This window comes from Equus asinus, chromosome 11, assembly GCF_041296235.1.
Source record: "Equus asinus isolate D_3611 breed Donkey chromosome 11, EquAss-T2T_v2, whole genome shotgun sequence".
NCBI lineage: Eukaryota > Metazoa > Chordata > Mammalia > Perissodactyla > Equidae > Equus > Equus asinus.
In genome coordinates, this window is record NC_091800.1 from 25749856 (window position 1) to 25773219 (window position 23364).

General features: G+C 36.8%; 1 protein-coding gene across 16 annotated transcripts in view; it reads left to right on the plus strand.

Annotated features, from left to right (window-relative positions):
- CAB39L (calcium binding protein 39 like) overlaps positions 1–23364 on the plus strand; it is a 148127-nt gene that overhangs the window by 83285 nt on the left and 41478 nt on the right. For all 16 annotated transcript variants that reach the window (XM_014838938.3, XM_014838939.3, XM_014838937.3 and 13 more), the window contains 2 exons: positions 13747–13865; positions 22451–22619. In XM_014838938.3, coding sequence (XP_014694424.1) covers positions 13747–13865; positions 22451–22619 — 288 coding nt within the window. The remainder of the gene's footprint in view (positions 1–13746; positions 13866–22450; positions 22620–23364) is intronic.

Genomic DNA, 23364 nt, shown 5'->3' on the forward strand with positions numbered 1-23364 from the left:
AACATGCCAACTTAACTGCTGCGCCACCAGGCCAGCCCCTGGTTGTTGAATTTTGAGAATTCTTTATGTATTCTGTATACAAGTCAGTGGCAGCAATTTTAAAGTGGGTGTTTTCTTTTCCAATTCTTGCCCTCTTATACTCTCTCATTTGCTGTTTCTCACTTTTGCTGTCAGTGAGGGATGCTCTTTATCAGCAGTTACTTCTAATTGCTGTGACTACTGTTCGTCACTTCTTTCTTCCCTCTTTCTCTTTTCTTGTTTGATTCCAATTTGTACTTCCATATATATCCTTCGTCCAGCAAGTAATGGTTGAGCATCTCATAGGAGGGCTGACCTTTTTGAATTTGCCAGCTAATAAAAGTTCTTCTTCAAGTTTGAGATCTGATCGGTTACATTATATGTAATCTTAGAATTACTGGCTAATTTCAAACATTTTTGATCATTTTTAGATGTTGCTTCATTATCATCAAAGATGCTTTTAGGGTTTTTTTCTCCTTTCTTTCTTCTGGCCACTTCTAGATCCAGAGCTTGAGATCTGGAAGCCTGAGGGTTGCAGAAGACTGGTTTTGAGTAGTTAAGGTTTTACTCCAGTTAGATATAGTGTGATGAATGGCTGTTTACAAAGGTTACATGTAATGTAGAGACCATCGTTCATCATCTTGTACTTGTCTAAACTTTCTCGAATCCTTTTCATTTGGATCCTTTCCTCAGTTTAGGTTTTGGGAAGCTGCCCCTGGTAGCAGACCTTGTTTTTGTTATCCACAGGGGTCTTCCTTTGCCTTTGCACACATTTGCTAATGAACCAGAAGAATGTTTTCCTCTGGGTAAAAGTTGGATAGAATTCTGTGGAGCTTCATTTCTACTGTTCACTGGAATGCTGTATGGAAATGTTCTGTGGCATTTTACTGAGAAGTATGAAAAACATGCTCTTGTGACATTTCAAAGAGGATTGATATTTATTCTACAGTATTACACTTTAGAGTGTGGAAAGGTTTGAACAAAACAGACCACTTCTTTCATGTCAAAATTCATCTGTATTTACAGCTCTACCTCTGTTGTACAGCAAATTTATTCTTTAACATCCGTACAAATGAAATTCATGTAGTATTAACATATTTTAGTATTTTAAAATTATGAGAGCAACTAATTCTTAAGTATCCTTTTAAGTTGAAGATTTAGCTCCTAATTTTCTGTTAAAATTTGGATTTTGCTGAGTGTCTTTTCTTAAAGGAAGATATAATTTACTTCCCTGTTTACCTGTTCTTTATCTCTCTGTCTCCCTTCTCCCTAAATTTACTTCTTTCTTCCTCTCTGGCTCCATTTCCTTCCTTCTCTACTATTTCCTACTCTCTCTTCCTCCCTTATTTCCACCTCTCTTTTTATTTCTTTCTTTGAAATAAAGTGAAAGCAATGGATAGCTATAGAAGTTCTTATATTTAATTATTGCCAACATTTTGATGTTCCAGTTTCTTATTTCTGCCAGTTAGATATACCATAATTTATTTAATCATGCCTAACTCTAGATATATTGATTGTTTCTAACTCTTTATTATCACAGCTTTGATAAAGATCTCTGTGCCTGAAACTATTTTTTTCTGTGTTAAGATTATTATTTAGGATTATTTCCTCAGGCTAAATTTCCCAAAATGGGATTCTAGGTATTATTAGGTTGCTTTATATTCTTAGCAACAATATATGAGAACTATCATTGAATTTTATCATTTAAAAAATTCCTGGGACTCTGCACCAGGATAGCAACATAGAAGAATCATGAATTTCCCTCCTCCTGTGGTCATACTGGATATACAGCTACACAGGGAGCAATTCCCTTTGAGATAAATCCAGAAAGTAGCTGAGTGACTCCCACTCATTGCGTGACTGAGAAAATACCCAACATCAAACGGGTAGGAAGGGCTGAGAAGCACTCTTGCCATAAACTCTACTGCCAGCACAGTGCTATACAATTGGGAGGCAACCCCCAACTCCCAGCTTCTTATTGAGGGGCAAAGAGCTCGGACCACATATCTAGTGCCCCAGCTTTTAAGCTGCCAACTGAAGAGTGAGCCCTTAAATCCCCTATCTGTGAAAGCTAACAGGACTTGCATTCATGAGTCCCACAGGACGGTAGCAAACAAAGAAGCTGTTGTTAATAGGCACGTAAGCACTCGTTGCAGCTCTCTCCAGAGCCAGCAGAGAGGCAGCAGGCAAAAATGTCCATCTTCTAGTCTTTCCCTGGAAAGGGTTTGAGTGCATACTTTACAAGCTGCTGCCTGAGGGTCCATTTTTTAATTAGCATGCATCTAGTTGCTGACTGTGATCCTCCCAAGAGCCCAAAAGAGCTGATGAGCACTTCCCCCACCTTCTTCCTCTGTCTTGCTCAACAGTAAAACCAAGTCACCAGTATCTCCCTCCAAGGAGCTTGTCCACACATCTAGCACCCCAATTTTTATGGCTGCCACTTGAGGGATGGGCCGCCAAATCACCTAGCTCTGATAGCCAATGAGACTTCCATTCATGAGTCCCATAATACTGTAGGAAAGACAGAAGCAGTTTTTTAATGAGTGCAGGAGTGTCCCCCACAGCTATATACCCAGGCTTAGTGAAGAGGGAGCAGGCAGAAAAGCCTATCTCCCAGTTTTTCCTTGGAAGGAATTTGGCTGCATACTTTCCCAACTGCTGCCTGAGGGTCCAGCTTCTAATCAGACTGCATGTAGGTGCTGAATGTAGTCTTCCTCTTTGGGACACTGATGGGTCTTGGCACACCCTAAACTTCTGTGAGCCACTAAGAACAGCTTGGCAGCTTGGGCAATCATGAAATTTGATTCGGGCCAGGCTGATTGACAAAATTCATCTCCTACAAGAGACCAGTCTGTCAAGATTGGGAGAGGTGGCTGTTTTATCTAATGTACACAGAGTCAAGGAAAATGAATAAACAAGGAAATATGTTCCAAACAAAAGAACAAAATAAATCTCTAGAAACCAATTTAATGAAATGGAGATAAGTGGTTTACCTGATAGAGTTCAAAATAATGGACATAAGGATGCTTACTAATGCAATACATAATAACTACATGAGAATTTCAGCAAAGAGATAGAAAATATTTAAAAGGACTGTCATAGAACTGAAGAATAGAATAACTGAACTGAAAAATTCAGTAGAGGAGTTTAACAGCAGACTAGATCAAATGGAAGAAAGGATCAGCAAACTCAAAAACAGGACAGTGAAATTCATGAATCAGATAAGCAAGAAGAAAAAGGAATGGGAAAGTGGAGATAGCTTAAGAGACTTAAGGAATACCATCAAGCAGACCAGGATATGCATGATAGGGGTCCCAGAAGGAGAAGAGAGAAAGAAAGGGGCAGAAAGCTTATTCAAAGAGATAATGACTGCAAGCTTCCCTAATCTGTGGAAAGAAAGAGACATCCAGATCCAGAAAACCCATGGAGTGCCAAATAAGATGAATCCAAACAGACCCACACCAAGACATGTTATAATTAAATTGTTACATGTTAGAGAGAGAATCTTAAAAACAGCAAGAAAAAAACAATTTGTTCCATACAAAGGAATCTCCATAAGACTGGAAGTAGATTTTTCAGCAGAAATCTTAGAGACCAGAAGGGAGTGGGATAACATATGCAAAGTGTTGAAAGAAAAAAACTTCTGATCAAGAATACTATACCCAGCAAGGCTGTCCTTCAGAACTGAAGGAGAGATAGTTTCCTAGGCAAAGAAAAGCTGAAGGAGTTAATCATCACTAGATTGGCCTTACAAGAAACGTTAATGGGAGCTCTTCAAGCTGAAACAAAAGGATGCTAATTAGTAACATGAAAACCTATGAAAACTCTCTTGTAAAGGTAAATATGTAGTTAAATTTAGAATACTCTAATATTGTAATGGTGGTGGGTAAATCACTTAAAACTCTAGTAGAGAGGTTAAAGGACAGGGGGCTGGCCTGGTGGTATAGTGGCTAAGTTGGTATACTACACTTTGGTGGCCCTGGGTTGGCCAGTTCAGATCCTGGGCATGGACCTACACAGCATTCATCAAGCTGTGCTGTGGCAGCATTTCATGTAGAAGAACTAGAAGGACTTACAATTGGGATATACGACTATGTACTGGGGCTTTAGGGAGAAAAGAAAAAAAGAGGTAGATTGGTAACAGATATTAGTTCAGGGCCAATCTTCCTCACCAAAAAGCATACCTTAAAAAAATACTTAAATAAAAATAAAGTCCACCAGCTCTTTAAAAAAAAAAAAAGATTAAAGGACAAAAGCAGGGCCAACCTGGTGGTGCAGCGGTTAAGTTTGCACATTCCACTTCAGCAGCCTGGGGTTGGCCGGTTCAGATCTCAGGTGTAGATCAATGCACCACTTGTGAAGCCATGCTGTGGCAGGCATCCCACATATAAAGTAGAAGAAGATGGGCATGGATGTTAGTTCAGGGCCAGTCTTGCTCAGCAAAAAGAGGGGGATTGGCAGCAGATGTTAGCTCAGGGCTAATCTTCCTCAAAAACAAAAAAAAAAAAAGGAAAAAAGTATTAAAAGTAACCATAACTACAATAATTTATTAATGGATATACAATATAAAAATGTAAATTGTGACATCAAAACAAAATATTGGAGGAGAGAATGTAGAAAAGTAAACTTTTTATATGAGTTCAAAGGTAAGTTGTTATTGGCTTAAATTAGACTATTATAAATATGAGATGTTTTATTGTAAGCCTCATGGTAGCCACAAAGCAAAAACCTATAGTAGATACACAAAAGAGAAAGGAATCCAAGCATATCACTACAAAAATCATCATATCATAAAGGAAGAGAGGAAGAAAGGAACTGCCAAACAGCCAGCAAACAATTACCAAAATGGCAGTAGTCTTAATAAATTTAATAAATTTTCTGACCACAGTGGTGTGAAACTAGAAGTCAATTATAAGAGGAAAACTAGAAAATTCACAAACGTGGAGATTTAAAAAATTCTCCAAAACAACCAATGGAGCAAGAAAAAAATCAAAGAAATCAAAAACTATCTTGAGACAAAGGAAATTGGAAACAGAACATCCTGAAACTTATGGGATGTGGCAAAGGCAGTTTTAAGAGGAAAGTTTTTAGTGGTAAATGCCTACATTAAGAAAAAAGATCTCCATCCAGACAGAAAATCAACAAGGAAATAGTGGAGCTAAATGAAAAACTAAAACAATTGGACTTAATAGACATATATAGATCACTCCACCCTGAAGGAGCTGAATACACATTCTTCTCAAGTGCACATGGAACATTCTCTAGGATAGACCATATGTTGGGAAACAAGGCAAGCTTCTACAAATTTAAAAAAATTGAAATAATAACAAGCATCTTCTCAGATCATAGTGCTATAAGGCTAGAAATTAATTACAAAATAAAAGCTGAGAAAGGCACAAAGATATGGAGACTAAACAATACACTACTGGACAAGCAATGGATCATTGAAGAAATTACAGAAGAAATCAAAAAATACCTGGAAACAAATGAAAATGATAGCATGCCATACCAACTCATATGGGATACAGCAAAAGCTGTATTAAGAGGAAAATTCATCGCAATACAGGCACATCTTAACAAACAAGAAAAATCCCAAATAAGTAACCTTAAAGCACACCTACCTGAACTAGAGAAAAAAGAACAAATGAAGCCCAAAGTCAGCAGAAGGAGAGAAATAATAAAAATCAGAGCAGAAATAAATACTATTGAAACGAAAAAGGCAGGAGAAAGGATCAATGAGACAAAGAGCTGGTTTTTTGAGAAGATAAATAAAATTAACAAACCACTAGCCAGACTTACAAAGAAAAAAAGGGGGAAAGCTCAAATAAACAAAATCAGAAATGAGCGAGGAGAAATAACAACAGACTCTGCAGAAATACAACAGATTATAAGAGAATACTACAAAACACTATATGCCAACAGAATGGATAACCTAGAGGAAATGGATAAATTCTTGGACTCCTACAATCTCCCAAAGCTCACTCAAGAAGAGGCAGACAATTTGAACAGACCAATCACAAGGAAAGAGATTGAAACAGCAATCAAAAACATCCCAAAGAATAAAACCCCAGGACCAAATGGCTTTCCTGGGGAATTCTACCAAACTTTCAGAAAGGATTTAATACCTATCCTTTTCAAGCTATTCCAAAAAATTAGGGAAGATGGAACACTTCCTAACACATTCTGTGAGGCCAACATCAGGCTGATACCAAAACCTGACAAGGACACCACGAAAAAAGAGAACTACAGGCCAATATCACTGATGAACATAGATGCAAAAATTCTAAACAAAATTTTGGCAACCAGAATTCAGCAGTTCATTAAAAGAATCATACATCATGATCAGGTGGGATTCATACCAGGGACACAGGGATGGTTCAACATCCGCAAATCAATCAACGTGATACACCACATCAACAAACTGAGGAATAAAAACCACACGATCATCTCAATAGATGCAGAGAAGGCATTTGACAAGATCCAACAGCCATTTATGATAAAAAACTCTGAACAAAATGGGCATAGAAGGAAACTACCTCGACATAATAAAGGCCATATACGACAAACCCATAGCCAACATCATACTCAATGGGCAAAAACTGAACGCCATCCCCCTGAAAACAGGAACGAGTCAAAGATGCCCTCTATCACCACTCTTATTTAACATAGTACTGGAGGTCCTGGCCAGAGCAATCAGGCAAGAAAAAGGAATAAAAGGAATCCAAATAGGGAGGGAAGAGGTGAAACTCTCGCTGTTTTCAGACAACATGATCCTATATATAGAAAACCCCAAAGAATCTATTGGAAAACTGTTAGAAGTAATCAACAACTACAGCAAAGTTGCAGGGTATAAAATCAATTTGCATAAATCAGTAGCATTTCTGTACTCCAGTAATGAACCAACAGAAAAAGAACTCAAGAATACAATACCATTCACAATCGCAACAAAAAGAATAAAATACCTTGGGGTAAATTTAACTAAGGAAGTGAAGGACCTATATAATGAAAATTACAAGGCCTTTCTGAGAGAATTGGATGACGACATAAGGAGATGGAAAGACATTCCATGTACATGGATTGGAAGAATAAACATAGTTAAAAATGTCTGTTCTACCTAAAGCAATCTACAGATTCAACGCCATCCCAATCAGAATCCCAATGACATTCTTTACAGAATTAGAACAAAGAATCCTAAAATTCATATGGGGCAACAAAAGACCCCGAATTGCTAAAGCAATCCTGAGAAAAAAGAACAAAACGGGAGGCATCACAATCCCTGACTTCAAAACATACTACAAAGCTACCGTAATCAAAACAGCATGGTACTGGTACAAAAACAGCTGCACAGATCAATGGAACAGAATTGAAAGCCCAGAAATAAAACCACACATCTATGGACAGCTTATCTTTGACAAAGGAGCTGAGGGCATACAATGGAGAAAAGAAAGTCTTTTCAACAAATGGTGCTGGGAAAACTGGAAAGCCACATGTAAAAGAATGAAAATTGACCATTCTTTTTCACCGTTCACCAAAATAAACTCAAAATGGATCAAAGACCTAAAGGTGAGACCTGAAACCATAAGGCTTCTGGAAGAAAACATAGGCAGTACGCTCTTTGACATCAGTATTAAAAGGATCTTTTTGGACAGCATGCCTTCTCAGAGAAGGGAAACAATAGAAAGAATAAACAAATGGGACTTCATCAGATTAAAGAGCTTCTTCAAGGCAAATGAAAACAGGATTGAAACAAAAAAACAACCCACTAACTGGGAAAAAATATTTGCAAGTCATATATCTGACAAAGGCTTAATATCCATAATAGATAAAGAACTCTCGCAACTCAACAACAAAACATCAAACAACCCAATCAAAAAATGGGCTGGAGACATGAACAGACATTTCTCCAAAGAAGATATACTGATGGCCAATAGGCACACGAAAAGATGCTCATCATCGCTGATCATCAGGGAAATGCAAATCAAAACTACACTAAGATATCACCTTACACCCGTTAGAATGACAAAAATATCTAAAACTAATAGCAACAAATGTTGGAGAGGTTGCGGAGAAAAAGGAACCCTCATACACTGCTGGTGGGAGTGCAAACTGGTGCAGCCACTATGGAAAACAGTATGGAGATTCCTCAAAAAATTAAGAATAGAACTACCATACGATCCAGCCATCCCACTACTGGGTATTTATCCAAAGAGCCTGAAGTCAGCAATCCCAAAAGTCCTATGCACCCCAATGTTTATTGCAGCACTGTTTACAATAGCCAAGATGTGGAAGCAACCTAAGTGTCCAGCAACAGACGAATGGATAAAGAAGATGTGGTACATATATACAATGGAATACTACTCAGCTGCAAAACAGAACAAAATCATTCCATTTGCAATAACATGGATGGACCTTGAGAGAATTATGTTAAGTGAAATAAGCCAGCGAGAAAGATAATCTGTGTATGACTCCACTCATATGAGGAATTTAAAATTATGGACTAAGAAGAGTTTAGTGGATACCAGGGGAAAGGTGGGGTGGGGGGTGGGCACTAAAGGTGAAGTGGTGCACCTACAACATGACTGACAAACGTTAATGTACAATTGAAATTTTGCAAGATTGTAACCTATCAATAACTCAATAAAAAAAAAAGATCTCAAATAAAGAACCTAACTTTACACCTTAAGGAACTAGAAAAAGAAGAACAAACTAAGCCCAGAGTTAGTAGAAGGAAGGAGACAACAAAGATCAGAGCAGAAATAAATGAAATAGAGACTAGAAAGACAATAGCAAAGACCAGTGAAACTAAGAGCTGGTTTTTTGAAAAGACAAACAAAATTGACAGACCTTTAGCTAGACTAACTAAGAAAAAAAAGAGAGGAGACTCACATAAATAAAATCAGAAGTAAAAGAGATGACAATTGATAACACAAAAATACTAAGAATCATGAGAAACTACTATGAACAATTATATGCCAACAAATTGGACAGCCTAGAAGAAATGGGTAAATTCCTAGAAACATAAAACCTACCAAGACTGAATCATAAAGAAATAGAGGGGCCGGCCTGGTGGCACAGCAGTTAAGTTCGCACATTCCACTTCTTGGCGGCCCGGGGTTCACCGGTTTGGATCCCGGGTGTGGACATGGCACCACTTGGCAAAAGCCATGCTATGGTAGGCCTCCCACTTATAAAGTAGAGGAAGATGGGCATGGATGTTAGCTCAGGGCCAGTGTTCCTCAACAAAAAGAGGATTGGCAGTAGTCAGCTCAGGGCTAATCTTCCTCAAAAAAAAAAAAAAAAGAAAGAGAAAATCTGAACTGATCAATTACTAATAAGGAGATTGAATTAGTAATCAAAAACTTCCCAACAAAGGAAAGTCCAAGAGTGGATGGCATCACTGGTGAATTCACCAAACATTTAAAGGAATTGATACCAGTCCTTCTCACACTCTTTCAAAAATAGAAAAGGAGGAACACTTCCAAACTTATTTTATGATGTTAGCATTATCTTGATACCAAAGCCAGACAAGGACACTACAATAAAAGAAAATCATAGGCCCATATTCCTGATGAACATATATGCAGAAATCCTCAACAAAATATTAACAAAGCAAAGTCAACAGTACATTAAAAAGATCATACACCGTGATCAAGTGGGACTTATATCTGAGATGCAAGGATGGTTCAATCAGGCAATGTGATACACCACAAAATGTTAACAAAATTAAGGATAAAAATCATATGATCATTTCAGTAGATGCAGAAAAAGCTTATTAATAAAATTCAACATCCTTTTATGATAAAAACTCTGAACAAATTTGGTATGCAAAGACTGTACCTCAGCATGATAAAGGCTATATATGATACGCCCACAGCTAACACATACTCAATGGTGAAAAGCTGGAAACTTTTCCTCTAAGACCAAGAACAAGACAAGAATGCCAAGTCTCACCACTTACCCAACATACTACTGGAAGTTCTAGCTACAGCAGTTAGACAAGAAAAAGAGATAAAAGGTATCCAATAGGAAAGGAAGAAATAAAACTGCCCTATTTGCAGGTGATGTAATGTTATATAGAGAAAATCCTAAAGACTCCACCAAAAAACTGTTAGAACTAATAAATGAATTCAGTAAAGTCACAGATAGAAAATCAATATACAAAACTTAGTTTTGTTTCTATACACTAACAATGAACAATCAGAGAAATTAAGAAAACAATTCTATTTACAGTAGCATCGAAAAGAACAAAATATTTAGGAATAAATTTAACCAAGGAGGTGAAAGATCTGTACACTGAAAACTATAAAACATTGCTGAAAGAAATTGAAAAAGACACAAATAAATGGAAAGATAACTCTGTGTTCACCGATTAGAATTATTATTAATGTTAAAATGTCAGTGCTACCCAAAGTGATCTACAGCTTCATTGCAATCGCTATCAAAATTTCAATGACATTTTTCACAGAAATAGAAAAAACAACCCTAAAATTTGTGTGGAACCACAAAAGACCCTGAGTAACCAAATCAATCTTGAGAATGAACAGAGCTGGAGGCCTAGCACTTCCTGATTTCCAACTATTTTACAAAGTTATTAGAAAAGTATGGTACTGGCATAAAAACAGATACATAGATCATTGGAACAAAATATAAACCTAGAAATAAACCCATGTATATATGGTCAATTAATTTTCAACAGAGGAGCTAAGAATATAAAATAAGGAAAGGATAGTCTCTTCAATAATTGGTGTTGGGAAGACTGGATATCCACATACAAAAGAATGAAATTGGACCCCTATCTTACACTATGCACAAAAAATAAACTCAGAATAGATTAAGACTTAAACATATGACCTGAAACCATAAAATTCTAGAAGAAAACAGAGAGTAAGGTCCTAGACATTGGTCTTGGCAATGATTTTTTTGGATTTGACACCAAAAGCAAAGGCAACAAAAGCAAAAGTAAACAAGTGGGACTACATGAAACAAGGAAGCTGCACGGTAAAGGAAACCATCAACAAAATGAAAAGGCAACCTATGGAATAGAAGAGAATATTTTTGCAAACCACATATCGTGATGAGGGGTTAATATCTAAAATGTGCAAAGAACTCATACAACTCAGTAGCAAATAACCAAATAACACAATTAGAAAATGGGTAAAGGACCTGAATAGACATTTTTCCAAAGAAGACATTCAAATGGCAAACAGATACATGAAAAAGTACTCAACATCAGTAATCATCAGAGAAATGCAAATTAAAACCACAATGAGATATTACCTCACACCTGTTAGAATGGCTATCAAAAAGAAAAGACATAACAAATGCTGGGAAGGATGTGGGGAAACAGGAACCCTTGTATACTATTGGTGGGAATGTAAGCTGGTACAACCACTATAGAAAACAGTATGGAGATTCCTCAAGAAATTAAAAACAGAACTACCATAATTATTCAGCAGTATCATGTCTGGGTATATACCCAAAGGAAATGAAATCATTATCTTGAAGCGATACCAGTACTCCCATGTTCACGTTCATTGCAGCATTATTCACAATAGCCAAGGTATGGAAACAGCCTACGTGTCTGTCAACAGATGAATGGATAAAGTAAATGTGTATATGTATGTGTAGATATATATACACACATACACACACACATACACACAAGCACACACCAATATTATTCAACCTTAGAAGAGAAAGAAATCCTGGGGCCAGCCCCGTGGCTGAGTGGTTGGGTTCGCGCACTCCACTATGGCGGCCCAGGGTTTCGCTGATTCGGATCCTGGGCGTGGACATGGCACAGCTCATCAGGCCACATTGAGGCAGCATCCCACGTAGCACAACTAGAAGGACCCACAACTAAAATATAGAACTATGTACTGGGGGGATTTGGGAAGAAAAAACAGGAAAAAAAAGAAGATTGGTGACAGTTGTTAGCTCAGGTGCCAATCTTTAAAAAAAAAAAAAGTCCCACATTAATAGATAAGAGAGATCAATGGCCTATGTTTGTGATAAAGGATTTATCGATGGCTATACCTCTAAACTCGTAAATTAGTCCAATAAATATCTAATGCCTGGTATATACTGGGCCCTAATATGAGCATTGAAATGTGGCCTGTGTCCTTGAGAGCTGAGAGTACAATGAGGAGGTTAGATGAAACTCATTCATTTTGATAGACTATGTTCAGTGTTGAAATCAGTTTAGTATGATGGCTAAGAACCCAGACTCTGGATTGCGTCAACTTGGTTTGGAGTCCTGGCTCTCCCACGTTCTGTCTGGGTAAAATAACCTTGCTAGTTCTTGATTTCCTTACTTATAATATGTACATTATAAGGCTGTTGTGAGGATTGGACAATACACATAAAGCTCTTAGCATAAATGTCTGGCACAGAGTAAGTACTTAATAAATGTTTGCTGCTGTGATGGTGGTAAAAGTGGAGGTAGGGGTACTGATCAATGTAGGCAAAGGATATTGCCATACAGAGAGGGGCACTTACACTAGAGGCAAATACTCTGAATTGAATCGTAAAGAATGACTAAGAATTAGCTAGAAAAAGGAAGGAAGGGAAAGCATTCAGGACAAATGGAAGAGTATAAACAAAGGTATAGAAGCATGAAAGATTGTGTGTAAGTGTATGTAGTACAGCAATTTGGTATTAATAGAACTTAAAGTAGCAATTGGAAAGTTTGAGGTAGCTGATGAGGCTGGAGAAGTAGGCAAGGGCCAGGTCGTGGAAGGCCTTAGCTTTTTTCTAAGCAAAAGGGAGATGTTGAAGAGCTTAAGAGAGGAGAATGGCATGGTCGGATTTGCATTTCTAGCTAGCTCACTCTGCAGACTGAAGGATGCTTTGAAATGGAAGATATAGCTGGATGACGCTTTTTAATAGTTCAGTTAAGAGATAAAGACCAGAATCAGGACCATAATAATTGAGAATGGAATGTCATTCTTGTCCTTATTTTCTGTTTAATCAACTCCTGTTCAATCTGGAGCTTCAGATGGAGAAGCAGGCTGGCCTCGGGTTGTAGAGTGTGGAAGAGTGGAAGTCTTGTATGTGAGGACTCTAAGAAGCCCTATCCAAGACTGGCTATAGTTTCTCTGGCTCAGGCTACTAGAACTGAGTGGTTGCTTCTGTTCATCTAGGCTAGATATAATTTCTTACGATCAGCTAAGTCAAATATATCCACCTGATAGAAAACTCACATTTTTTTAATGCATCGAGGTGGAAGGGGAATGGATAGAGGGGAAAAGGTTACCAAGAAGTATATCTAAGAAAAAGACATTTGAGTCTAACCTACATTTCCTAAAATCTTTGTTTTCTCATCTATTTTACCCTCCTTTTTTATGAATGTTTAAAAAAGTTAGTCATGATTTTCTTCTTAAATAAAGCTAAAAGGTAAAAACAATAAAGAATTCATATTCACTACTATTTTATTTTCTTCTGTGCCATTTCATGGACTACTGTGAGAAATAGACCTCTAATTGTTAAATTTCCCACAGTGCAAATCCTGTGGAAAGGAGCTGCATCCATTTTGTACACTCTGTGTTTGAAAGCACAGCTAATTAAAGATAAATAAAGAGTAAATTAATGTTTTTGCATGTTATAAAGGACAGTGCTATTTCTGTTTGTGTGTGTGTGTGTATAAACAGCTTTTGAGATATAATTCACATGCCATACAATTCACCCATTTAAAGTGTACAGTTTAATGGTTGTTTGTTTTTTTAACAGGGAAAAAAAGATGTGACCCAGATATTTAACAACATCCTGAGAAGACAGATAGGCACTCGGAGTCCTACCGTAGAGTACATTAGTGCTCATCCTCATATCCTCTTTATGCTCCTCAAAGGGTAGGTGCATGGTTTCCTTTAAAGTAGGTTAGAGTTTAGAATAATTGTTAAAAGTATATAGCGTTAGCCTCATTTGAGATCTGATGGGTTCTCTTTTGTAATCACAGTAAAGGTATTTGCCGTGCTTGAGGTCAACCTTCCAATCCATGTCTCCTTGATTACTTCAGCTGCAGCAAAATCCTTTCTTTGCATCATGTTTCTAAATAAAGTTCCTTCCATTTACTGCCTCTCTTTCCTCTGCCTTCCTCTTATTTCTGTCTCTTCCTATTTTATTGCTTGTGTTTCCCAATCTGCCCTGTTCCTAGCTGCCCAGTTACCCTTTTCCTGTTTGCATGAGGCAGAATCCCTTCATTAAACAAACACAAACACACACACGCACACACAGTTCTTCCAATGGCTAGCGTCTGCCAAGATGATATACTTCCACGTGGGGATAGAGTAAATAATACTGTGTGTATATAGGACCATAGGACAGCCAAAAAACTCAAGTCTAGCCAGAGAATAGAATCCCTGGTTATTACTTTTTATGGATGCTCATTTATAAATGTTTCGTGGAGATTTTGAGGCCTCTAACTCCTGAAGGCCGGAGATCTGGATGTAGTAAGACTTGGGGAGAGCAGACTGTCTTCTTCCCCCCTTCCCTGTCCTTCTACTCTACCGTCTCAAACCTAGCGTGATGTTCTGTACCTAGTCCATCTCATCTGCGTTCAGTTTCCAAACACTCTCATACATTTTTCGACGTTCAATTGTATGAAAATGATACATACCACGTAGTTTAAAAATCAGATCTATCAACGAACAGCAGCTCTTTGCTTCTTCCTTCTCTATTCCTCAGTCCCGTTACCCAAAGACAACAAGTTTCATCTTTTTTATTTGTTCATCTGATGTTTACCTGTATATTACAAATAATGGGCTTATACTAATCTTTTTTTTTTTTTAAGATTTTATTTTTTTTCCTTTTTCTCCCCAAAGCCCCCCAAGTACATAGTTGTATATTCTTTGTTGTGGGTCCTTCTAGTTGTGGCATGTGGGATGCTGCCTCAGCGTGGTCTGATGAGCAGTGCCATGTCTGCGCCCAGGATTCGAACCAACAAAATACTGGGCCGCCTGCAGCGGAGCGCGTGAACTTAACCACTCAGCCACAGGGCCAGCCCCATATATTAATCTTTTGATTTACCAATTTTAAAAACTATCTTTTGACTTTCTCATAGACTAGATGATAATTTAGTTTTTTCACCGCTATCGTTACTCCACATTTCTTCCTCTTATCCTCCCAATATAATTTATCGTAATTTTTTACTTTATAAAAAAATCACAATAAAATTATTAAGGTTATGTAATTGTTATTCACTGTTGACCAAAGTAGTGTACTATGATTATTTTGTTTTTTAGCACAAAATATTGTTTTTACTGGAGAATTGTATCTTTCAATTCTGCAAACGGAAATATACTTGTATCATGAATTTTCTAGGGTAGGCTAAACTTTTAACAAACCTTAAACTTGGTAACAAATAGACCCCAGAAAGGAGTGGGTCCACCACAAGATAAGTTTATTTCTCGTGTAACAGTGCAGAGCAGATATTCTAGGTCAGCTGAGGTTCCTTCAACACGTGGTTCCTAAGATCAATTTGTTGCCACTTCGGCCGACAGGAAGGCAGAATTACATGGGAGAATTTATGAGCCAGGCCTGGAAATGGCTCACGTCACTCCCGCTCATGTTCCGTTTGAGAGCACTTAGTCACTTGGCGCCTTAATTCCTAAGGGAACCTGAGAAATGTAGTCTAGTGCTCAGGAAGAAGAGAGTGGGTTTCGGTGGACAACTAACATTCTCTGTCACAGATCGTTTCTTTGAAAATTTCTTCTCTTCCATTTTTTTGTTCTCACTTTCTAGATCTCAGATTAGAGTTAAATCTCTGGGATTGATTTCTTATCTCTTCTATTTTCTATTTCTTTGTCTTTTTGTTTTATTTGTCAGAAGATGTTCTTAATTTTATCTCCTATTCAAGATCAACTCTATTGAATTTTCATTTCAGCTACCCTATTTTTAATTTATAAGAACTCTTTTTTGTTCTCTGTTTAATCCTTTTTCTGGTCTCTTACACTTTTTGGCTTTGTGACCTTTGGCAAGTCACTGCACCTTTCCAAGCCTCAGTTTCCTTATCTGTAAAATAAGAATACAATTTGTAATATTATCTTCACACTAAAATAATATAATTATATGCCTTGACTATGCATAGTCACACAGACCTGTATTTTCACTCAGGGTTCTGCTACTTAATTGCTATAAGACCTTAGGCAAGTTACTAACTTCCTTAAGTCTTGGTTTCCTCAATGCAATATGGAGATAATAACAATAATTATTTCAGTAGGTTGTTGTGATTCTTCAATGAAATAATGCTTGCAAAGCACAGACCTAGCACATGATAATCAGTAATTATTACTCTAAGAAATTATTGTCTCTTTCCCTCTTAAGAGCTACAGTTCACATTGAAATATATGTACAATTTTAAACAAATATAATTAAAGTCATATATAAGTGTCAGAATAATAATGTAAAGGAAAGCGCACATTTCCAGCTCAGGTGGATCTACAAGATTTAATGGACCCACTGGGATATCATCTGCACAGCTCTTCATTGGTGGATAAGGCCAAAATGATCAATTTGGACCCACTTCTGGAGATTCTAAAATGTTAAGCTAAGCATTTGACATAGCCTGTGGGAAATGGGGAGCCATTGAAGAGTTTTAGGAGAGGAAGCATATCAGATTTGTGTTTCAGGAAGTGAAGATAAATCAATAGTCATTTAAAGTTTAGTTTGTAAATAAATGATCCCTTGAGAATGCTGAAATGTATTGTCCTAAAAATATACTGGAGATCATGTCAGCTGATGCAGAAGAGTAGTGGTGTGGGTGATCTAGAACAGTATCTTCCACTGCGGGGTCACTGTGTGAAGGGACGCATGCGGCTCTGTGAGCTTCATTCTTGGAGTGGAGATTGGTAGTCTGGAGGACCTCATGTAGCTGCTGTCACTGAATAGCAGTTGGTAATGACAACTGCCTTGTGTTTATTTTGTGCAAAGAGCCTTACCAGATATAAGTGGTTCTGCTAAAGACATGGATTTGATATCTTCTTCCCAAGGAAATTATAAACATATGACAATTAGTACTGCTAAGTTTTAAAAATTCAGTTTAATGAAGAGGAAAGGCAATCCAATAAATTACAAAGTATGGCTTCAGGGTAATTTAAAATTAAATTCATTCCTTTTATATATGGGAGAATGTATATACATTTTATACACTTATACATTATATATGCTTTGTGGAAGATATTAACAGCATAATTGGATATTTATTTTTAAAATTAAGTTGGTAAAGAATGACAGCTTACATTGAGAAAAACTTTATTTTCCCTTTCTAGAATAGTGAGACAAGATAAACAACTAATTCTAATTGTTATTCATTAATAATTTAACTGCTGGAACATATTTGCAGATCTGTAGCAAGCCTTTTTCATTTGTGTTGTGCACAGGATTCATTAATGTATGATTGTCCCTGGTTTGCCCCTTCCCCCTCTTTGAATGGAGCGAGTTGAGAAAAGAGCTGGTGATTGGAAGCCAGGCAGGGGAACTAGACTAAGCTAGAGGTTATGTCCACTTGCACAAACAAGACTTGGAGATGAGGAGGAAGGAACGGAGGGAGGTAACCCATCAGCATCAGGAGAGGGTTTTGGAGGTTTAATGGTGGGAGGCTCCAGAGTAGCTGCAGAGTGAATTAGAGGAGGGAGGGGAGTGTGAGATGTCATGCTGTGGGTTATAAATTGATATTTTTGTGAGATACGTATAAAGACTGGAACCTCTTTTAAGGGATTTTTATTGCTGGATTATGTTTATTTGTATGTGACTCTGTAAAATTTGTGGAGCCTTGGCTTTTTTAAAATTAGGATTACGTATAAAGTTTACTGAGTATGAATTATCAGTATATCTTTATGTATCTTTGTTAAATCTTTAGTTATTTGGAAATGTGTCTATGGCCTGTTTAATGGTGAATGTTGTGATGAATTCGAATGGTTACTATTCTTACACAAATTATTTGATACAACAGGTCATTCAGTTTCTTAAACTATTAAATTGATGTAAGTAGAAATCTTCCTTATATTCGAAATATGAATCTTTCTACTTATTAATCACCTATATTTACCAGTGATACTATTTTAATGGATAATTTGTAATAGATAATTATATGCCCTTTTTTCCTGTATTTAAGAAAACTTAAATAGCTTCATTCATTTTTCTAATACGTAGAGAAAATAATTTTTTATTCTTTAATTAAAAAGCCACTTTCTTAATATACATATTTCTATTCTAAGACTCTATTTTCATGTAATTATAGCACACAATAGAAAAATATGAATTGTTTATTTTAAGGGTAACTCCCTCAAATCTGGCTCATTTGGAAAGTTTTATAAAATATCTTCCCATTTCTTCTGAAAAGTTAATATTTAGTTTGTAAGGCTACAAACTAAGTTTGAAGGCTTTTTTACCATTTTAAACTAAGTTTGTAAGCCTTCTTACCATTTTACAGATGAAGAAATTAAACCTTAGAGAGAATAAGGCTGTTGCTCAAAGGTTATGTAGCTAATAAGTGACAGAGCCAAGTTTTCAGTCCAGATCTGTTTATAAATCCCATGTTTTTTTCCATTAATAGATCCTTAATAAGATTTGAGGACTGTTCAGATGTGAAGGGAGAGGGAATTCTAGAAAACCCTGAGGACAGGGTAGACAACAAGAAGCCCTAAGTGGGACAATTGCACCAGAATCCACTTTATGTGTCACTATTTCTAGCTTACATTGTAATGCTAGAGAGTTAGCCCTTTCTTAAAGGTTAGCATTTTTACTGAATTATCTCTTGTAAAGTTCCTTAAAAACTTAGGACGTAACTTGATTGGTGCATTCACACATCAAACAATGCTGTTATTTAGGAATATGATGGTAATGTGCTGTATTGAACCTAAGTCTAACCATAAAGCGTGTTTAAGATAGAAATAAATTGATACTTATCCATCAAAGAGAATCATCTGGATATGGGATTCAAAACATAGTATAAAGGATTTGGAGCCCACATTTTATGAAAAGATTTTAAGTAAAGACTTTCTCTTAAACGAACTTTTCTCCTGGCCCAGACAAGCAACATTCCAGGGCACTGAGAGAGCTTGGGGATGAGCTCACTAAGCAAACTCCTCTCAGTGATCTGTAAAGAATCATGGTCAATGGAAGGTGTTCCAGAAGTCTGATATTAAAATCATAAATTTCTCCCAATAGGAGAATTTTTTTATTACAATTTTTTAAAATTTTTTATTACAAAAATTTTCAACTGGGTACAAAAGTAGAAAGTCTTAATAACCATCAATATTTTACTGTGTGTTTCCTCTATCTCCCTGACACCTCCTCCCCTTTTTTTGGCTGGAGTACTTTATTTCAGGTAGGAGGGCTCGTTTCAACATTTCTTGTGGGGCAGGTCTAGTGGTGATGAACATCCTCAGCTTTTGTTTGTCTGAGAAAGCCTTTATTTCTCCACAGTGACTAACTTAATGGCGGGTTGCCAATAAAGGTTAATCCACTGAATGTTGAATCACTCTTTTATAGAATGAACCATATCTTCCTTCTGATTTATAGTTTGGATCATATAGTCTAGACTATAATTAACTGTATGGGTGTGGAGAAGGCGCAAAGTTACATATGCATGCTTATTCAAATAATCACAGTATATAAGATCTCTTTCAAATTTAATGAAAGCTGAAATATAAGGGCAATTATCTCACCCACCAGTCAGCTACAGGAAACATTACACTGAAAATGGTTAGAAGAAAGATCTTGTGAGAGAATATCTCAATTTAAGAAAACAGATTATATTATGTAAGGGGGGAAATGACTTTTGTTGTTACTGAGTTGTTACAAAGAAAGTCAGTCAGTACTTGAAAAAGTTTCGTAAAATGCTGTTCAACAAACAATCCCTGATCTCCGGAACCTTATCCATAAGTCGAATAGGATAAATGAGATAAATATTGATTCTTTACCAAACCTAATGATGTCAATGTTACTGAGATTTGAAACTTGATAGGCTCAATTTATGAAGCACGTCTTTATACAGTAGACAACAGACCATCAAAAGTCAATATCCTGAAGGGTAGTCAGGTTGAAATGATATATGTGAATTATGGATGAAAGTTAGGAATTTCCCTATATATCCCAATGTACTCCTAACTTTAAGAAGTTGTCATCTCAGAGAATGACATTTCCACTCTTGGGAACAAACTACTAGGATGGAATAAGTATTCTGACCCAGGGGGGTATTTTTTAAAATAATCTCATGGTTTTCAAGAATAGTCAGTGCATCACAGATGGTTCCAATAAGCTTCACCAAATGAAAGGAAAAAGAGGAGTACTTATATACAAAAGTTGGAGTTGAAACTTTTTATAGACAGTCTCAGTTTGGAAATTGAATTAAGAAATGAGAAAACATTGGCTAGAGATCATACAACTTTTTGCATAAGCCAAAGTTTGTGTCTCATTAGGGTCCTCTAGTTTTAAGAATTTTTGTCAGAGTTTGAAATTCATTAAATTCATTGTATGCTTACTTTGTGAAAAACAGTATGCTAGGCGCTCTGGAGATTGGGGTGAGGATGGGGGGAGGTAAAAATAAATAAGACATAGACACCATGTGGAGATGAGGGTAGAGAAGGAGAGGAGAAGGTGACAGGATAAGTAAAACATATCCCCAGCAATTAAATGATTTGTAATAAGGTGAAGAAAACAGATTTATAACAGTTTATTGTGATGTGACATAATATAGAAAGAAAAAAGTACTAAAGTGGAATCACAGACAAGCCGTTGTAGGAATATGAAGGAGGGAGAGAATAACTCTGAATGGTGGATGACTAGGAAAGAATTCAAGGAGTAGGTGGCATTTGAGCTAAACGTGGAAAGATGAGAGAGAATATTAGAGGTGGAAACATAAGGAGAGGGTGTTCTAGGTTGAGAGAATGACATACTCCAAGGAATTGGGGAATATGATGGAGATGAATTTGAAAAGTTAAGTTTAGGGCAAGATTATGCAAGTCCATAAATACCTTACTAATAAATCTAGATTTTAGTTGTCTGTCCCTTACGTCCTTTCTCTAGGCCAACAGTCTTTATTTTATATATGTTTAGGTACTCTATCAGTGAATGACAGTGTTTTTCTCCTTCACATTTCGGAAAGTATCCCCTCTTTATAACATCTTCAATAATACCCCACCTTATAACTCCTCCATGTGTGTCAGTAGACTGATTTTCAAATTCTTCTTCTAAGAGAAATTAACATTTTTTAGATTCTGCAAAGAATCATGCCTATCTGAATATATTAGCATTTAATGTTAATTTGAGTTTTTCAGGGACTATTCAAATGATATTTGTGAATGTTATTCAGCATAAAAACAGGACAAAAATGAATAAATACACCCTGGTTTATTGAGTTCTGTCACGTATCTTTCTTTGCTCTTTCCCTGACGTATTTATAAATTTGATATTGAAAATAGCCTATTTCATTAGTTGTGGGAAAGAGATTTTATTCTTGAATCTGAATTTCCTGTAAATATTTTTTTATTATTCTTGAATCCTCAAGTTCCCTCACCCCAGATTTACTCCCCACCCTATCCCAGCTACAGCATCAGCAAGTCCTGTTGACTCTCCTCCACACAATATCCATGCCCTGCCCACAGTCCTCTGTCCTACCACTACCACCCCAGTGCGAGCTGCTGTCATCTCTAGCTCAGCCTCTGCTCCTCCTCCTACCTGGCCTCCAGGCTTCCGCTCAAGCTCCTAGCTCCCATTCGTCCCTGCTTTGCGGTGGATTCTCCACAGGTACCCACTTTTCAAAGCATACGATTAGGCTCTGTTATTTCTTCCTTTAACCTCTCCAAAGGCTTCCTACCACACGTAAAATAAAAACCAAGCTCCTTACCTTGGCTCGCAAAGCTGTATATGATCTGGCCCCTGCCCTCCTCTCGGCTCTGGCCTCTTTTCACACCATTCACTCCTCTTCCCCCTACATTCCAACCACACTGGCCTTAATTCTCCTCTTCTAACTCCCCAAGCTGGTTCTTGCCTTGGAGCCTTTGCATGGTTAGTTCTCTTTGCCTGGAAAACTTTGCCCTTTCCTGAGCACTCAGTCTAAAGTGGAGTAAAGTAAATTAAATAGTCATACTCTATAATGTACCTATTTTATTGTCTTCAGTTCCATAGCACTTCTCAGTATATGAAGTTATCTCTTCATTGTTCCTCCCCACCAGACACACCCTCACTAAAATATGAATGCTGGGAAGGCAGTGACCTTGTCATGCTTAGTGCTGTGAACCCAGCCTCTGGAGTAGTGCCAGGCACATCGATAGATGTTCTGTGGATATTGAATAAATGGTGTTTGGATCAACTGTGACAAATGGTATCTATGCTTCCATTAACAGCAGTATTGAAATTGTTCTTTTAAAACCATTAATATTATTTTGTTAATAGGATAACAGAGTTCTCTATTTCTCTCTTGCTTATGCTTTAGATATGAAGCCCCACAGATTGCCTTACGCTGTGGAATTATGCTGAGAGAATGTATTCGACATGAACCACTTGCCAAAATTGTCCTCTTTTCTGATCAATTCAGAGATTTCTTTAAGTATGTGGAGTTGTCAACATTTGATATTGCTTCAGACGCCTTTGCTACTTTTAAGGTAATGCTTCTTTTTTTCTGAATCAGCTAAGTCATTTACTTTCAGCATTTAAAGTCATTTGGCCTCTGAAGAGCCAACTTAACTTTAAAAAGCAGAAAATTCTGTTCTTTAGGTCTGAGCAAGGCCAACTGTATATGATATAGATCATAAAGAGGATTCAGTAAATGAATGCAATCTATTAGGCCAACCTGTCGCATGTGGAAAAAAACAGCTCAAAATACTTGTCACAAACTCATATGAACTGAATGCCAGTATTTAAGTGAAAATGAACATGTAGTCCTGTGTGTATGGCATGTTTTCATTTATGGTAAAAACAAAGAGTATAAGCTGCTGCTCAAGGTGCATTTGCACTAAATACTTGTGGAAGGCTATCTGGGAAGCAGTGACAGTAGTTTCCTCCAGGGAAAGGAACTGGGCAGTGAAGGGAGATAGAGAATTACATCTTTGACCGTGAAAGATATCACATGATTTTATCAGTGTAATTTTAAATTCCCACAAGGTAAAATCTATGCTAATAATTATATTGTTATTATATTGTTATTTTTTCATAGTTATGTGTATATTTATAAACATTACCTATTTTGTTATTATATAGGAAATAAATTCAATAATTAAAAAAAAATTTTTAAATATTAGTTGTGGTAAAATACACATAAAGTTTACCATCTTGACCATTTTTTAGTGTAAAGTTCAGTAGTGTTAAACTATATTCATATTGTTATGCAATCAATCTTCAGAACTTTTT